General features: G+C 32.5%; 1 protein-coding gene and 1 pseudogene across 1 annotated transcript; one reads left to right on the top strand and one right to left on the bottom strand.

Moving 5' to 3' along the window:
• The first annotated feature begins 60 nt into the window (after positions 1–60).
• Positions 61–1539, top strand: LOC133036507 (phenolic glucoside malonyltransferase 1-like; annotated as a pseudogene).
• A 2417-nt stretch (positions 1540–3956) lies between these two features.
• On the bottom strand, positions 3957–6680 carry LOC115714849 (rust resistance kinase Lr10). Its single transcript, XM_030643616.2, has 3 exons — positions 5854–6680; positions 5659–5697; positions 3957–5143 (listed from the first exon to the last, which is right to left on the bottom strand). Exons 1-3 carry the CDS (start codon positions 6545–6547, stop codon positions 4023–4025), a joined length of 1854 nt encoding a protein of 617 aa, XP_030499476.1. The 5' UTR covers positions 6548–6680; the 3' UTR covers positions 3957–4022.
• Positions 6681–18356: the final 11676 nt, after the last annotated feature.

Raw genomic sequence — 18356 nt, 5'->3', positions numbered from 1 at the left:
AATTTAACAGAATATTCTTGTAAAGTATATTCTGTTAAACCAAGAATTGCCGTTAGATAGACACTTTTAATATATAAAGATATTATAAGTTGTTTGTATATACTACTCACTACTCAACTCAACCATGGCCATGGCCTCACTGAAAATACTCGAGGAAACTCATGTGGCTCCATATAGTGTCACCACCACCACCACCAACTTCACTCTCCCATTAACAAGCTTCGACACCTACTGGTTCAAATTCCCACCAGTCCAATATCTATTCTTCTATTCTCTTCCCAAAGACACTACATTTTTCATAAACTCTCTTCTCCCAAAACTCAAACACTCACTCTCTCTCACACTCCAACACTTTCTACCTCTAGCCGGAAACTAACATGGCCTCAACATTCCCCCAAACCAGTAGCTCTCTACACACCGGGCGACGTCGTTTCACTCACAATCGCCGAATCCAATGCTGACTTTGACACCCTTTCTGGAAACAAACCCTTCCATGCCTCAAAGGTTCGACCTTTGGTTTCTCCGTTACATGTTTCGGAAACAGGGGTTTCGATAATGGCTCTTCAAATCACTGTTTTCCCTAATAAGGGATTTTGTATTGGCCTCACTACCCATCATGGTCTTGTAGATGGGAAATCCGCCGCTATGTTTATGAAATCGTGGGCTTACTTAACTAAAGAGAATAATCCGCCATTGTTACCGGAGAAGCTTACACCGTCTTATGATCGGACTGTTATAAAAGACCAATCTGGGTTTGAAATGAAGGTCTTGAATTATAGGACAAGAAATCCTGGATCAACTTCCTCAGATTGTAGAAACAACCCAAAACTGTTTGAATTTGAATCGTTTCAAAGCTCTGATCTTGATGAATTATATAGAGCCATTTTCGAACTAAGTCGATCAGATATAGATAAACTCCGTCGAAAGGTGCCAAATTCAAATCCAAATAACCTTCATTTATCTTCTTTTGTTCTTACTTACGCTTACATTTTCGATTGTTTTCTCAAAGCAACAAATGAAGATAAAACTAAAAGTAAAGTTTTTATATTATTTGCCGCCAATTACCGGAATCGTTTGACACCTCCGGTGCCAGAAAATTACTTGGGCAATTGTCTGGTATCCAAGATCAATATCGACGACATGAGGGAGTACGTGATCTGTAAGGAGAAGGAGGGGGTGGACTCATTCAGTGCTATTGTGATGATAGTAAGTGATTTAGTGAAAAGTGTGGGAAAAGAAAAGGATTTATATTGCGAAATAGAGAAATGCCTAGTGACTTTTCTAACGACGGTGTCTGACAATTCTTGCCATGTTGGAGTAGCTGGGTCGCCGAGTTTGGGCTTTTACAATACAGATTTTGGATGGGGTCGTCCTGAAAAATTTGTTGTGGTTTCTATAGAGAATGGTGCCATTTCAATGGCGGAATGTGGAGATGGAAGTGATGGCATTGAGGTTGGTTTAGTTTTGAAGAAGCATCAAATGGATCATTTTGCTTCCCTCTTCCACAATAGTCTTTCCCATAATAATAATATTGTTTGATTTTGTTTACTACAATCTAAAGATTATTATTTTTGATGGAGGAGACATCTATTAAGCACATTCTAGATTCATGTTTGAATTGAAATAAATTAATAGAAAAATGTACCTGAATAAATGAAAAATAATCTGTATTAATAGTTGTAATATATTATTTATTAAAATTGTTTGGAAAATAAATAATAGTGATTTATATTGTTTATTTTATTAGGGAATATAATCGGAATGCTTAAATTAACTAAATTACTCTTTTGAGTTAAACTATAGAATAAGCCATATTTTAAATGATAAAATTATCATTATAAATTCAATATTAAAAAAATAAATAAAAGTCATTACTCTTATGACATGTTTACTTAAAAGGGAATAAGAATGAATGTTATGGTATTGATTCTCATACAATTGTTTACTAAATTTTAAAAAGGAAGAAAGTAGTGTAACCCACACAAATTAGGGAGAAAACAAAGGTTCTCCCCCAATTTTTATAGAGAATATATTTCCCTTTCCTAATTTAATTTATTTTAATTTTAATTTTATTAATTAAAAATAAAAAAAGAGAAATATACCATTTAAAAATCTATGAACAGAAAATAATGACATGTTCTAATTATGACAATTTTGTCAGCATTCCGATTACCTTTCCCAATTATGTAAACAAAATAATATGATTCTGGTTTTCTTTTCGCACACTTTAGTAAATGACATAATAAAATATCGTTTCAAATTATTTTCTATTTTAAACCGATTCATTTCTTCCATTGATTATTCTGATTACAATTACAATTTAGTAATCGCGTTAATGGTATTCCTTAGAAAATTAGTGGAGAAAATTCTCTCTTTTTTTTTCTCCTTTATTTAATCAAGTTCTCATTTTCTTAAATTTGATAAATTAACTAAACAAATATAAAAGAATGACTCATTTATTATTGATTCCAATTGCTTAATAGTAAACATGCATCTTAAACTCTAGGTTGCTTATATTTATGGAGTAGTAAGGTTTTGAAAATATAACTTAAGTTATTTATAATTGGGTGTTGAATTTAAGTATTTATGCCACAAATTATTTTTTTTATATATATATATATTTTAAATATGAGAATTTGTAGTTATGTAATATTACATAAAATAAAAAAATTATAATTAATAATAAAATTGTAGTTTAACTTAATCATAAGCGTATTAAATTTGTTTTTTTTTTTTGAAAAAAAAAAAAAAATTGCATATGTTTAAAAGGAAAAATGACATTATGGGAACTTGAATCCTTGATCTTAAGATAAATCTAAATTAATACAACTACTAAAGATATTATTTATTTTTTTTAAAATCACTACACCAAAAATATTATAGTTAATAATTTACATTACGTTATCATATATACACAAATTAACTATTTGTCTTTTTAATATCAATCCAACTAAAAAAAACAAAATTATACTGGAGAATTTATAATTATATACACAATATTAAAATTAATTATAAAAATAACCTCAGTAATTTAATTAATTATTCAGAGTTTCTACATGTTCAAATACTGGACTGGACAAATTAGTCTGTCTAATGTAATTCAGTCCTACGTTCCAAACGGGCCCCTACTGATTGACAAAAGTTTGTGTGCCTAAGTCAAGTAATTACAAAGGGAAGGTGGAGAATTGTTGTATTTGTATGCCTTTGCAATTAGTCTAGGTAGGCTCTTATAATAAATTGTTAGGGTTCGTTTGGAGCGCCGTATTAGGTCGTATTGTATTGTATTATATTAAATTTTATTTTATGCAATATTTTTATGTAAAATTATATGTGGTATTAACTTTTATGGACACCTAAATATATAATATTTTAGTATAAATTAAAGTTTAACATAGTATTATATAAAAATATGATATATAATCCAATTCAATATAATACAATACAATACAATACAACTTAATACGGCGTTTCAAACGAGCCCTTAATGATCAGTTAGTTAATATTGTTAATTGACTAACTGAGTTAGTTAATTGGTTAGTTCTAGTGTACTAAGGGGTATGTTTGCTATAAATATCCCTTACTTTCATTCATTAAATACTCAATTAAGCTCATAATGTACTAACTATAATCAAGTTCAATAAAGATTCTTAACAGTGTGTTCTTTTAATTCTCGAGATGCTGTTCTTAGCTTTATGTATGGGTTCTTTGGTTTCGTGTTTGGAATTGAATAGGATCAACTAGATGGTAAGCAACTTCAATTTCTTGAGAGATTATGAGATTGTCGAGGCCTCACTATGGAGCTCCAAAATTTGAATTTGTTGGTAGAGTATATTCTAGGATATTGGAGATGTTGATATATTAATTGGACGGTTTGAATTTTGGTTTGATTTGGTTAGTTTTTTCGGTTTTGTTAGGACGGTTTATAAAAAAAATAAAAAATAGAAAATACCTTTCCCTTTGTCTTTCATTGAACTTTTATTAATAGTGAGTTTAAAATTTAAATAACTACCAAGTGCTTTCATTCATATGTTTGAGATTTGTAGAGATACAAATGTGTTAGAAGAACAAGATGGTGATGAGCTTGGTAAGCTTGGTGAAGAACACAAGAAAGGCTTCGGTGGTACTTGCAATGATTCAAGGCTACCTTCCAACATTTCTATGACTCTACTCATTGCTGGTCGACTCGATGGATCGGTTTGTATGCACCACAAGCTTGTCATAATCATCTTCCTCACTTTTACATTCTCTTCTCTATTCATAATCCTCTTGAGGCCGAGTTCTTCGGCCTCAAGTCTCTTATAGATCCATTGCGGGAAATATATTTCGCTACTATTATCAATTGAAACATTCATGTTTTTTCTCCCACCAACCATTTCTAAAATCATCATTCCAAAACTATACACATCAGACTTGTGAGAAACCGCTCCGAAGTTTCTATAGATAACTTCAGGAGCTATGTACCCAATTGTACCTCTTGGACCCAACATTGAGAGTAAACTATCTTTTCGGGTGCAAACTTTGGCAAGGCCGAAATCAGAGATTTTGGGCACAAATTCTGCGTCAAGAAGAATGTTATGAGGCTTAATATCGAAATGTAAAATTCTCTTGTTGCAACCTCTATGCAAATACTCAAGTCCTCTAGCAATGCCAAGTGAGATTCCATAACATGTTTCCCAATCCAACTTAAAATTCTCTTCACTTTCATTTTCATGATAAATGAATTTTTCAAGAGAGCCATTAGGCATGAACTCATAAATGAGAGCCTTTTTCGCGCCCTCGAAGCAAAACCCTAACAATCGGACAACATTGACATGGGAAGTTCTGCTTATTGCTTCAACTTCATTCATGAAATCTTCTCCATCATTGGCTTTGAATTCATTTAACATCTTCACTGCAACAAGATGCCCATCAAGTAATTTTCCTTTGTAGACACTACCAAAACCTCCTTGGCCTAACTTTTCTTTGAATGAGTTTGTCATTTTTTTGATGTTGGAATACGTGTATCTTCTAACTTGAAGAGGATCACAATTTTTTATGAATGCCTCAATACTTTGATGAACATGATTATGTTTCTTCCAACAAAATGTCCTCCAACAACATATTAGCATAATCACAAGTGTACCAATTCCACCAAAAATAATAGCTGCATTATGAAAGAAAGAAAGAAAGAAAAATGACAAACTCACATTGCAAAATATTTACCAAAACAGAGAAGCTATTACTTTGCCCAATTTTATTTTCCAAACTCAAATGCCCATACATATTTTTTTCCCCTTATAAATATGTTTATTAATATTTCACACAAGGTGTTTCTAAAGAGAAAAAAACACCAAAAATCTTCATTTATCAACCACCCCTTTCCTTTGGTACCCATTGCAAATTCCGACTTAAAAAAAAAATTCTCTTTGTTTCTCTGTTCATACGTATTGTTCTATCTATTTATATTATATATGGAATTAAGTAAAATTTCATATGATTCAGCAATAAATAGTATAAAAATTTTATTATTACTATATCAATCTATCTTATTTGATGAAGAATGAGAATGTAATGGATTTTTTTTTCTATAAATATAAATTGAAAAATAATAAAAAAACATGGGATAGAAATGGGAAAATGTCTAAAATAATCACTAATTCAATTGAGAAGAACTCTTACCTACTTCCACTCCTAAATTTAGCTTTTTCTTCTTTGGTCCTGAAAAGAAGAAACAAAAATCAAAATGCTCAGATTCACATAGCTAAATGTATTGATTAACAAATAAAGCCAGATCCCCACATAAAAATAACAATGAAATATGATAATTTGTATATAAATTCAGAATAATAATTAGACCAAAAAAAAAAAAATTACCTTTTTGAGGGAACAAAGTACAATGAAATTGACTTTGAGTAGTACTATTGTGACATTTCCCACCTCCCAAATCACATCCAAAACAATAAGGATTTATTTTCAAATGTAAAGTAAAAGGAATAAAAGGTGAATAAAAAGGAAGAGTAACATTTGGGCATTGTTTTTGGTAAGGAAAACTCATATTTGGTGGCTTGTAGTAAAAATCATACCCTTTACAATCAGTCCTAACAAAATCTTTGGCAATAGACCCAATATTAGGGGTACAATTGTAAAGTGTTGAAGTGACCTCAGCTGTAAAATTATAAGAAGAGAAATGAGATGAATCAGTAGGGCTAGGAAGAGAATATTGATTCATTAATTTACAACTTTCACTCAAATCTGAGGGTAGTGAATCTTTGATATCAATAGAGATTAAAGATTGTGGTTGAGATTGAGAAATGTTCTCAATTTTAAACCAATGGCCTTGTTTTTTCAATTGGATCCTTGGCCCATCTTGAGAACAATTCAATTTTAGGGCCCCACATTCTGGGCTCATGATCTTGTTGTTGAATGGGCTCATCTGATTTTGATTTCTTCCACATAAGATTGGGTGACATTTTGGAAGAGATTTCTTTGCTTGAGCTGAGGTTAGAAGAAGAAGAGAATTTTGAGTTAAAATGAATAAGAAAATGAAGAGAGGAATTTTTGAAGACATTGTTGAGGTTGAAGATGGGGTAAGGATTTTTTAATGCAAAAGAGGAGAAGAGTGGTTAGTTGTTTGTGTAGTTGAATTATTGTACTACTTTTTGGGTAAGAGTAAGAGTCACAAAGACTTATTATTTTTGGTTGACTTGGATGAGAGAATAATTATAATGAATCTAATAGATGAAGTTAAAAGTTATGGTAGCTGTCTTTGTCGGTGAGGACTTCACTTGTTGGGTTTTTCAAAAGTCTCCTAATAGATGTTGATGAGTAGATTTCCACTGGATAAAGGTTTGGAAAATTCTAAAGAATGGGGTTTCTCCATGCATCTGTGAGATTTTTAGTCTCATTTTTTGTTATGGTTGTTTATATTGCAGTTATTTAAGATATTTTGTAAAATTTTAAAAAATTCATAATATTTTAAAATGCTGAAAATAAGATTCAAACAATTTATTTCACATGCGTATAAACTAAAAGAGTCTAGCGTATAATAGACTATTTGAATCCTATTTTTCGGTGTATTAAATTTTTTTAAATTTCTCAAATTTTACAGGATGCCTTAAATAACTGCAACATAGACGAGCATAAAAAAAATTAAACTAAAAATTCTTTCAGATACCGAAACAGAGGGGTGCATTGATGGACCGAACACCCTAAAGGTTTATATATTTTAGGGATAATTTTGGCATGAATATTCAAATATTAGAGTTTGTGAGCAGCATAAACTAAATGATTTTTTTAGCAGCTTAAGTACTAAATATTAGTAAAATTGTAATTTTTATTTAATTTTATCAGTACAATCTCTACTTTGAATTTATTAAAAGAAGAATTAGAAAAAATTGATAAATTAAAATTTTACAAACATTAAGTATTTATGCCACTAGTAAAATATCATTAAATTTATATCCCTTACAAACGCAAAATTTTGGATACTAAGAGCATCTCCAATAAAGATGCAAATAAGTAATAAAAATACAAAATATAGCTCACTTTATAAAAAGTCTACTCAAATAGTATGCTCAATTGTAATGTAAATTTGTCACATAACAAAAAGTGATCCAAATATAAATCACAATATAGCATGATAGAAAATATGCATCACAATAAATATCGTGCTTTTATATTTACCATTATACATGTTCCTTTGTATTAAATGACTTCTATTAGTATTATTATTTTATTATTAAATTTTATATTGTGGTGATTCAATCACCCTCCAAGAGCATAACAAACACACAGAAATTAAAGACTAAGAGCATTTTCAACGAGCTCACCAAATTTGGTGTCACACTATCACTAAGTTTGGTGTCAAAAAATATTTTTACTCCAACCACAACACCAAAAATTATCCTAAAAAAATATTCATTATTATTATATTAATTTTTTAATAAAATAAAAATAATTATAGTATTCATATTTAAATTTACACACAATAAATTAAAATGTGCTTTTACAATGCACCCATCTTAATAAAAGAGACGCGCGCAATACATAGTTTGAATTTTATTTTTGGCGTGTTAAATTTTTTTGAAATTTTACCAGATATTTTAAATAACTATTATGTACATGACCATAAAAAAAATAATCTAAAATTCTACAATACATTAAGGATCCACCGATGCACCCCTCTTTATTTCAGCATATGAGAGAATTTTTTAGTTTAATTTGTTTCATGGTCGTCTACGTTGCAGTTATTTAGGACATCTTGTAAAATTTTGAGAAATTCAAAAAAAAAAATTAACACGCCGAAAATAGGATTTAAACAGTCTATTTCACGCGCATATAAAATAAAAGAGTTTCGTGTGCAATAGGCAGTTTGAACCTTGTTTTCGGCATGTTAAATTTTTTCAAATTTTTTGAAATTTTGTAAGATGTCTTAAATAACTATAATATAGACGACTATACAAAAATTAAGCTAAAAAATTATCCCAGATACAATAAATAGAATTGCATCGATTGATCTATTTTAAGGGAGTGTATTGTAAAAATAACATTTTTAATTTTATAAATACAAATAATAATATATATCAATACCTATAATATAAATTAAATAATATATAATAATAATTAAAAAAAAAAAGAATGTCGTAGCTACAGTGCCACAGCATATATACCATGTTAGACTTTTATTTGGGCTTACATTAAATTTTATTGGTTTTATTAAAACTTGGGTTGATTTGATAGTTCTTTGCTGTGTTAGCCCATGTTGTTGGTGATCAATTGTTAATGGGCTTAGCATCTGTGTGTAAAGTCTAGGTGAAGCAGAAGTGTGGGCTTTTCTAGTTGATTGAAGCCTTTGATGAGCAGGCCCAGCCCAACTAGGGTTTTGTAGCTAAGTCCCCTCCCTAACTCTATAAATACATATTGTCTCATCACAATTGTATACCTTTTGATAATCAGATAAAATAAACTGCTTCTGATTTAGAGATCTAGGGAGGAAGACTTAGTTGATAGTATTGCACTATCAAATTGGAGTAACTGCTGTGGATCAAACTGAGATAATTGCTATGGATCAATCAGGTACACATACCTAATTATTATATCTTATTATTGTGTTCTATGTTATATACAAATAGATCTTGGGTATATTATTAATTTTCTAACATGTGGTATCAGATTGCCTATTGTATATGATTTAGAACCTATAATTAGTATAATTAATTTGTATATGTTAATTATCCATAATTACATATTAATTTCGTTATTATTTTATGTTGAATTTTTTGTTTTTTAAATCTTAAAACTTTAGGAGTTTTGTATATCATTAAATTCTCGTTCTATTGATATATTATATGCATGAAATCATTATGTATATTATGAGAATTTTAACTTTAAAGTTTTAGGGTTTATATAATTACATTATAAAATTATAATTTGTGTGTTTTGATTTTATTGTTTTTTAATCTAAAATTGATTATAGATATCTCTTAATTGTTTATGAATGTTCTTCAATGATTAATTTTGTATTTTGATCAAGATTGATATCCAAATAATTTTTTTTATGTTCTTTATTTTTTGGATAGCTTTTCTTTAGATCTATTTTTTTTTTTAGCAATTAATAGCCGAAATTAGAGACATAGATTGACTAGAAATCGATTCCCGAACTAAACCCATGCAAAATCCGGTGTTTTCGTCGATTTTTTGGCCGGAAAACACGAGCAGACCCGACTGGGCCGAACCGGGTCACATGACCCGCCTCCAACCCGGCTGGAGGAAGAAGAAGGACTCCCAGCTAGGGCTGAACATTTTGAACGGGTTTGACCCGAACCCGAGCAACCCGCCCGAACCCGAACTAGTGAACCCGCAAAAAAAAAATTTTAAAAAAGTTTCGGGCGGGTTGGGTATTCGGTACCCTTCGGGTGGGTTGGCGGGTTGAGATTTTAGGGGTACCGAGTTTCGGGTTGAACCCGCGAACCCGCCCACCAACCCGGTTTATAAATATATTATATATATATATATATTTCTTTTATTACTCTTTATATATATATATATATAATATGGACTTTAGATTTTTATGGATTATGGATATTGGATATGGATGTATTTTGAAATATTTTAGTTTTCACTTTTATCATGATTCATGAACATGAATATGAAGTTTGATTTGAATCTTTGATAAATAGGTTGTTTGTTTGTTGGTTAGATTGATTATGTATTTTTTTTCTTAGATACTATGAACAAAATGTTATATTATATATGCTTAATTTAATAAATAAAAAAATAAAAAAAAATAATTATTTGAATAAAAAATTAATTTTTTTTAAAGAGTTGACCGAGTTGACTGAGTTGACCGGGTCAACCCGCCAACCCGCTAAACCCGACCAACCAAAACCCGTCAACCCGTGACCCGCCAACCCGCCAACCCGCCAACCCATGCCCTATTCGGGTCCGGGTTCGGTTTCAATTTTTTGAACCCGAAACCCGTGAACCCGAAACCCGCCAACCCGAAACCCGGTAAACCCGCCCGATGTTCAGCCCTACTCCCAGCCGCAAAGCCCACTCGCGCAGGCGGCGCGTGGGGGCGCGTGGGGCCGCGTGGGATGTTGTTTTTCGACGTTCTTTTTTTCCAGCGTGCTTAAAATTTAATTTCTGATTTTTCTATGATTTTTAATTAATTTTTTGACTCCGTTTAATAATAATTATTATTTTAATAATAATTATGTAGTTAAAAAAATTATTAAAAATATTTTTTGATGATTTTTCGAAATCTATCGATCATAGAAATTTTTTTGGGTTTCTTCTCGTTCCTTCAGACATAGTCACTCTCTTATTTGATTTATCTTGACTATGTAATCTCTACCAATTTTCTCATATTCACATCTTTTGATTATTTGTTGTTCTAAAATTATAAAACTTGGTTGTTTGATACAAAAATAATGTGTTATGGTGGACACTTTATTTTTTGATTATCAATATAATAAAAGCAATTATATATCTCTTTTGGAAATTTAGTTGAAAATTATTAATCTTCAAAGATTGTTTTATCACCAAATTTCACATGTTGAAGAAAATATTATATCTTTTGGTTGACTATATGTGTAATTACTTGCCCAAAGGTAGTATTTACATATATTAGTTCACATTCCATGAAGTGAGTTAATATTAAATATATATATTTTAATTATTTGCCTAAAGGTAATAATTTAAATATATAAATTTATTATTATTTTTTTTTTTGCTTGAATTAATACATATTTTTAAGAAATTTATTTGCCCAAAGGTAATAAAATTCTTAAATGATATGTATTTTTTCTTTGTTGTTAACTTCATGAAGGTAGATCATGTGTGTGTTATATTCTCACCCCAAAGGGGAGTTTATAATGACCAGTTGATTCTACAATATTTTCTAATACATTGCTCATATTGCTTATTCAAGTTTTAATTTTTTGAATTTTTCAGTCTCCTTTTCTATGAACAACAATAATGCTTCCATCCATATTTTGAATGCTTCCAACTACAAGACATGGAAACGAGATGTGGAATTTACTTTAGGCATAATGGATTTGGCCTTGTGCCTACGAGAAGAAAAACCTGCTGATCTTACTGACTCAAGTACAGCTGCCCAGAGAACTCATCATGCACAATGGGAAAAGTCAAGTCTTCTTAGTCTTCTTACTATGAAAAGATCCATTCCTGAATATCTATTGAGTGGTTTGCCAGACACTACAAATGCCAAAGAGTTTTTCAATGCTGTAGAAAAACTATATGACACTGGTGAAAACGCTGAAGCTGGACATCTAATGGATGAAATGACAACCATTAAGTATGATAAATTAAAAGGAGTGAGAGATTTTATTCTGAAATTGGTGAATATTCGGTCCAAGTTGAAAGATCGTAATATTCCTCTTCCTGACTCTTTCATTATTCATCGAGCTCTTCATGATCTTCCTGCCTCTTTCAGCCTTATCAAGACAGCCTACAACACTTAAAATCAAACATGAACTATCAGCGACCTAATTTCCAGTGTGTAGCTGAAGAAAGCAAGCTTAAAAGGGAGAAGAATGAATCTGCTAACTATGTTTCTCACCTCAAGCCCAACAAAGGAAAAGGAAAATTCAAGAATAAAAATGATGGTGCTACTAAACAGAATGGTAATGGTAAGGAGCATAAGAATAAACAGAAGAATAACAATGGAAAGTCCAAATACTCTAATGTGAAGTGTTACTTTTGTGAAAAATTGGGGCATCGGAGAACGGACTGTCACAAATTTAAGACTTGGTTAGAAAAGAAGCAAGCACAATCAGGTAATCCATTAGTATGTGTTTGTTTTGAATCTAATCTAGTTGATGTTCCTATTGATTCTCGTGTTAAGATTATTTTGAACAATACTTTTTATGTTCCTACTTTTAAAAGGAATTTAGTTTCGCTTCCGCTTTTGGTTAAACAAGGATATTCTTTTCATTTTGCAAATGATAATGTTGACATTATGCTTGACTCTCGAATTATTGGAAATTGCTTTTATTCTGATGGTCTTTACAAGTTGTCATTGGCTCCTTTAGATTCCTCTTTTAATGTTGTGAATACTGTGGGTAAAAGACCTCATATTAAGGAAACATCCTTATTGTTATGGCACAAAAGATTGGGTCATATTTCCAGAGAAAGGGTTGATCGTTTAATTAAATCTGAAATACTTCCTCCTATTGATGCTTCTGATTGGGATACTTGTGTTGATTGTACTCGTGGAAAATTGACTAAAACAAGAAAGAAGACTGCAAACCGCAGTCAATCTTTATTGGAAATTATCCACACGGACATCAGTGGTCCTTATTCCACCACGTTGTGCAGAAATAAGTATTTTATCACTTTTATCGATGATTTTTCTCGTTATGGATTCACCTATTTAATTAAAGAAAAATCTGACGCCCTTGATAAACTCAAAATTTTTCGAAATGAGGTTGAGAAACAATTAGGAAGAGTCATCAAAGTTGTTCATTCTGATCGTGGAGGAGAATATTATGGTCGTTATATAGAATCTGGACAACACATGGGGCTTTTTGCAGAGTACTTACAAGAAATTGGTATAGTTGCTCAATACACTATGCCTGGTTCACCTGAGCAAAATGGCGTTGCTGAAAGGAGAAATCGCACTCTCATGGATATGGTTAGAAGTATGATGAGTAGAACAAATCTTCCAGAGTTTTTATGGGGTGAAGCACTTATGACTGCAACTTATATTTTAAATCGTGTTCCGAGTAAATCTGTTCCCAAAACCCCTTTTGAGTTGTGGACTGGGCAGAAGCCTAGTCTGAATCATCTTCGTGTATGGGGTTGTCCAGTTGAAGTAAAGATTTATGATCCTAATTTGAAAAAGTTAGATCCGAGAACAAATCGCTGTTATTTCATTGGTTATCCAATGCGCTCGAAAGGCTATCGCTTTTACTGTCCTACTCGTGGTACACGAATTGTTGAATCGCAGACTGCTAAATTTCTGGAATTTGATGTTGCTAAAAAAATTCCTTCAACATCTCTTGAAATGGGGGAGTCATCTAAAGGAATTTGTATTCCTGTGTCATTTTCAAGAGATGATAATAGTAGTCTCAATCCTACTCCAGTTGGTAATGCTCCCATTGTTGATGAATACATTGCTCCCGATATCGAAGATGATGAAGGTCCTATTATTGATGAAGGGCCTATTAATGATGAAGCTCCTATTGTTAATGAGAATCCTGTTATTGAAGAAATTCCAGTTGTGGAAGATGTTATTCAAAACAATGATCAACAAAGAGAAGTTATTCCAGAAGTACCTCCTCTAAGAAGATCTCAGAGACAAAAGAAGTCAACAAAGTGTCATGATAATTTTGTTTATCTTGGAGAAGGAGAATATGATATTGATCATTTTGTGGATCCTGTCACTTTTAGTGAAGCACTTAATAGTCCACAATCTTCAAAATGGTTAGCAGCTACGGATGATGAGATCGACTCCATGAAGAAAAATGGTGTATGGGAGCTAGTTTTATTACCTGATGGTTTTAAACCAATAGGTTGTAAGTGGATTTTAAATGCTAAAAGGGATAAAAAGGGACAGATTGAAAGGTTTAAAGCGCGTTTAGTGGCTAAAGGCTTTACTCAAAGAGAAGGTATTGATTACACTGAAACTTTCTCACCTGTTTCCACTAAAGATTCATTCAGAATTATTATGGCCTTAGTTGCGCATTTTGATTTAGAGTTGCATCAAATGGATGTTAAAACTGCTTTTCTGAATGGAGAATTGAATGAGGAAGTCTATATGTCTCAACCTGAAGGCTACAAGGAGAATGGAAAAGAACACTTAGTTTGCAAGTTGAAACGATCCATTTATGGTCTCAAACAGGCATCTCGCCAGTGGTACTTGAAGTTTGACAAGGTTGTGACATCGTTTGGTTTTGTAGAGAACAAGTTTGATCAGTGTATTTATATGAAGATCAGTGGGAGTCGTTATATTTTTCTTGTTCTTTATGTAGATGACATTTTACTTGCAAGTAGTGATTTGTCACTACTAAATGAGACCAAAAATTTTCTGTCTTCCAATTTTGATATGAAAGATCTTGGAGAGGCATCCTATGTTTTGGGGATTGAGATCCATCGTTACAGGAATCGAAAAGTTCTTGGCTTATCTCAAGAAGCTTACATTAATCGTGTGCTCAGAAGGTTCAACATGGATTTGTGTAAAGCCGGTTTTGTTCCTATTCTGAAAGGGGACAAGTTCACTAAGCAGCAATGTCCTAAGAACGACTTGGAAAGAGGAGCAATGAAGAACATCCCTTATGCAAGTGTAGTAGGGAGTTTGATGTATGCTCAGGTTTGCACTCGACCTGACATAGCTTTCGTAGTAAATGTTCTTGGGAGATATTTATCTGATCCTGGCCATGATCATTGGGTTGCAGCCAAGAAAGTTTTGAGATATTTTCAAAGAACGAAGAGTTTTATGCTTGTGTATAAGCATGTTGACAATCTTCGAGTTGCTGGTTATTCAGATTCAGATTTTGGTGGTTGTGTAGATGATTTGAAGTCAACTTCTGGCTATATTTTCACCTTGGCAGGTGCTGCTATTTCTTGGAAGAGTGTCAAACAGACTTTGATCACATCATCTACTATGTATGCTGAGTTTGTTGCATGTTATGGGGCATCTTTGCAAGCTTTGTGGCTGAAGAATTTTATTTCGGAGATACGAGTGGTGTATTCTATTTCCACACCTATGCTAATCTATTGTGATAATAATGCTGCTGTTTTCTTTTCAAAGAATAACAAGATTAGTAGTGCTTCTAAACATATGGAAATAAAGTATCTCACTGTCAGAGACTTGGTCAAGAAAGGAGACATTGTCATTGAAAATTGCAAGACCGAGTCGATGTTAGCTGATCCTCTAACCAAAGGGTTAAGTGCCGTGTTGTTTAATAAACATGTTAATATGGGCATTTTAGAATCTTTTGATCTTTTGGGTTAGTGGGAGTTTTGTTTTCTGTTTGTTTTTAGAAATTATTATTTATAATTTTCTGAATAAAGTTATGAACTACATTTTTTTGTTTCAATATTTTTTATTATTGAATGGATATGTTTTCAATTATGTTTTGTTATATTCTCGAGAATGATTGAATTGAAAGCATGTGGTTCATATTGTTGTGATCATTGTCTTTTAAATTTATTTGCTTATTGACAATGATATGTTGTTGGCTTAATTCTTTAAGCATATTTAGTGACACTAACTTATTTTAAGTGGTGTATGTTTAATTTCACTGGCTTATTTATTAAGCATCACGGTATCAGTGAAATTGAGGACTGATAAGGATATTATGTTATTTTAAATTGATCACATGTTGAACATAATTCCTTACCACACTACTAGACTTATTGACCATGTCGATTTAATACTTTGGTATTTGTGATTATGAATGTCTTTTGTTGAGTTAAAAACAATATGACTGTCATAGTTCATTATCAAAGGTTAAATTGGACCGGTATGTTGAGATGCTATCAGAGAACTATCATTTTTTAAAGTGGCCACAAATGTTTTCCTGTTGTTCAACCCATGAGTCGTTTTCAAACAAAATTATTTTGATATATAATATATATGTATTAAAATCAATGTAGCCCAAGTGGGAGAATGTTAGACTTTTATTTGGGCTTACATTAAATTTTATTGGTTTTATTAAAACTTGGGTTGATTGGATAGTTCTTTGTTGTGTTAGCCCATGTTGTTGGTGATCAATTGTTAATGGGCTTAGCATCTGTGTGTAAAGTCTAGGTGAAGCAAAAGTGTGGGCTTTTCTAGTTAACTGAAGCCTTTGATGAGCAGGCCCAGTCCAACTAGGGTTTTGTAGCTAAGTCCTCCCTAACTCTATAAATACATATTGTCTCATCACAATTGTATACCTTTTGATAATCAGATAAAATAAACTGCTTCTGATTTAGAGATCTAGGGAGGAAGACTTAGTTGATAGTATTGCACTATCAAATTGAAGTAACTGCTGTGGATCAAACAGAGATAATTGCTATGGATCAATCAGGTACACATACCTAATTATTATATCTTATTATTGTGTTCTATGTTATATACAAATAGATCTTGGGTATATTATTAATTTTCTAACATACCATCTACTGTAGCCACACGGTATATATGCTGTAAACTTTGGTGCTACGTTGGATGGATTTTATACACTAAATCTAAGTTTTAGTGCTACCTTGGAGTTGCTCTAACAAAGAAAACTAAAATCAGAAAAGCACAACAAGAAAATGTTAAAACAGAGTATGAACACTTTGGATTACAAGGTTCGATCACAAGTTAGAAACTCCTTAGGTAGAACCGCCTTGAGCTTTTTACCTTTATTGATTAAAGATGGTGCTGAGAGTTGATACATGACCGTGACAAAAACATGCACAAAATGGAATCTTGCTCTTACTGAAATGGCTCTCTCAAGGGACAAGAGTTTGAACAACTCAGGCCTTTACAATGACACTCACTCTCACTATTTTATCTTCCTATTGAATAGTAACATTGGTCTTTATGTATAAAACCCAGTATAAGTGTATACAAACCAACCAACTTAACAGAATTTAACAAACAAATTTTAACTAACAAAAATGTTTAACTCGTTAAAGGTATAAACCCCACATATATTTACTTCTACATTATTATTACTTTATATTTTTAATAAATTTTACATTAAATGATATATTAAATTTTACGTTAATATTTACGGTTATGTAATGAAACACGATAATAAAATTTGATATAGAAATATCGAAAACCAATTTTATGTCAAATATAGCTCAACGTTACATCTCCTATTAGAGATAATTTTATGTTGCTATCTACCATATATTTTATGAGAAATTTGAAAAACTATCCATAAAGCACTTTAAAATTATTTCCCTAAATCTATATTTATTAAAATTGCCCATATATGACTACATTTGATTTTTTCCCATAATACCCCTCCTATTTGAAAAAAAAATCCCAAACAAAAATCAAAACTTCTCTCTCTCCCTCTCGCTGACCACGCACGACCACGGCTTCAGCGCCCGACCACGCCCGGCCATCGACGACCACCCACCACCACCGACAGCAACCCCCGACCACGCCACGCACGACCACCACCCGCAGTCGTGAATATGTCGACGGTTAGTTTTTCCTCGGTCAGTTTTGGATTTTTTGAGATCTGAGGTTGAAGACATCGGACCTCCTATTGGTCCGATGCCGTCCGATGGGGTTGTGGGTTGGGTCCGATGGGTTGTGGGTTGGGTCTGATGGGGTTGTGGGTTGGGTCTGATGGGGTTGTGGGTTGGGGTCCGATGGTCATTCTCATGGGGTTGGGGTGCGATGGGTTATGTGGGTTGGCTCCGATGGGTTATGTGGGGGTCTGATGGTCCGATGGGTGGGGGTCTGATGGGTTATGTGGGTTGGGTCCGATGGTGTTGTGGGTTAAAATTTGAGATTGAAGGTTATGTGGGTCGGGGCGGTGGGAGTCGTCTCGGTCGGATCGGGGCTGTGGGTCTCCGCTCGGAGTCGTCTCGGTCGGAGGAGGGGGTCGTCTCGTGGTCGGAGTGGGGGTGAGGGGGCTGGGTCGTCTCGTGGTCGGAGTGGGGGTGAGGGGGTTGAGGGTTCGGTTGGGTTGAGGGTTATTCTTGTGTTTTTTATAAAAGTGTCATATATGTTTTATTTTAAAATGTATTAGTTTAAGCATAAAATATTAGAGTTTTTAAAGTATAGTTTTTCAAATTTTCCTATTTTATTATGCAGTGAAACATATAAATGTAAATTAGATATTAACACTATGTTTGGTAGAAAGAATGGGTGGGTGGGTGGGTGGAGAGAGTTGAAAGGGGTGGTTAATTCCATTATC

The sequence above is a fragment of the Cannabis sativa genome, chromosome 4 (assembly GCF_029168945.1).
Source record: "Cannabis sativa cultivar Pink pepper isolate KNU-18-1 chromosome 4, ASM2916894v1, whole genome shotgun sequence".
Classification (NCBI taxonomy): Eukaryota; Viridiplantae; Streptophyta; class Magnoliopsida; order Rosales; family Cannabaceae; genus Cannabis; species Cannabis sativa.
Note: the sequence above shows the minus strand (reverse complement) of the source record. Positions and strands in the feature narration are given on the sequence as shown.

What these genes read in the sequence shown, in the direction of transcription:
- LOC115714849 (XM_030643616.2), bottom strand. Translation starts at nt 6,547, where the DNA reads ATGTCTTCAAAAATTCCTCTCTTCATTTTCTTATTCATTTTAACTCAA. An exon ending in TACTTTGTTCCCTCAAAAAG is followed by an intron (nt 5,698 to 5,853) that starts GTAATTTTTTTT and finishes TCTTCTTTTCAG; the next exon opens with GACCAAAGAAGAAAAAGCTA. An exon ending in AAATTTAGGAGTGGAAGTAG is followed by an intron (nt 5,144 to 5,658) that starts GTAAGAGTTCTT and finishes TTCATAATGCAG; the next exon opens with CTATTATTTTTGGTGGAATT.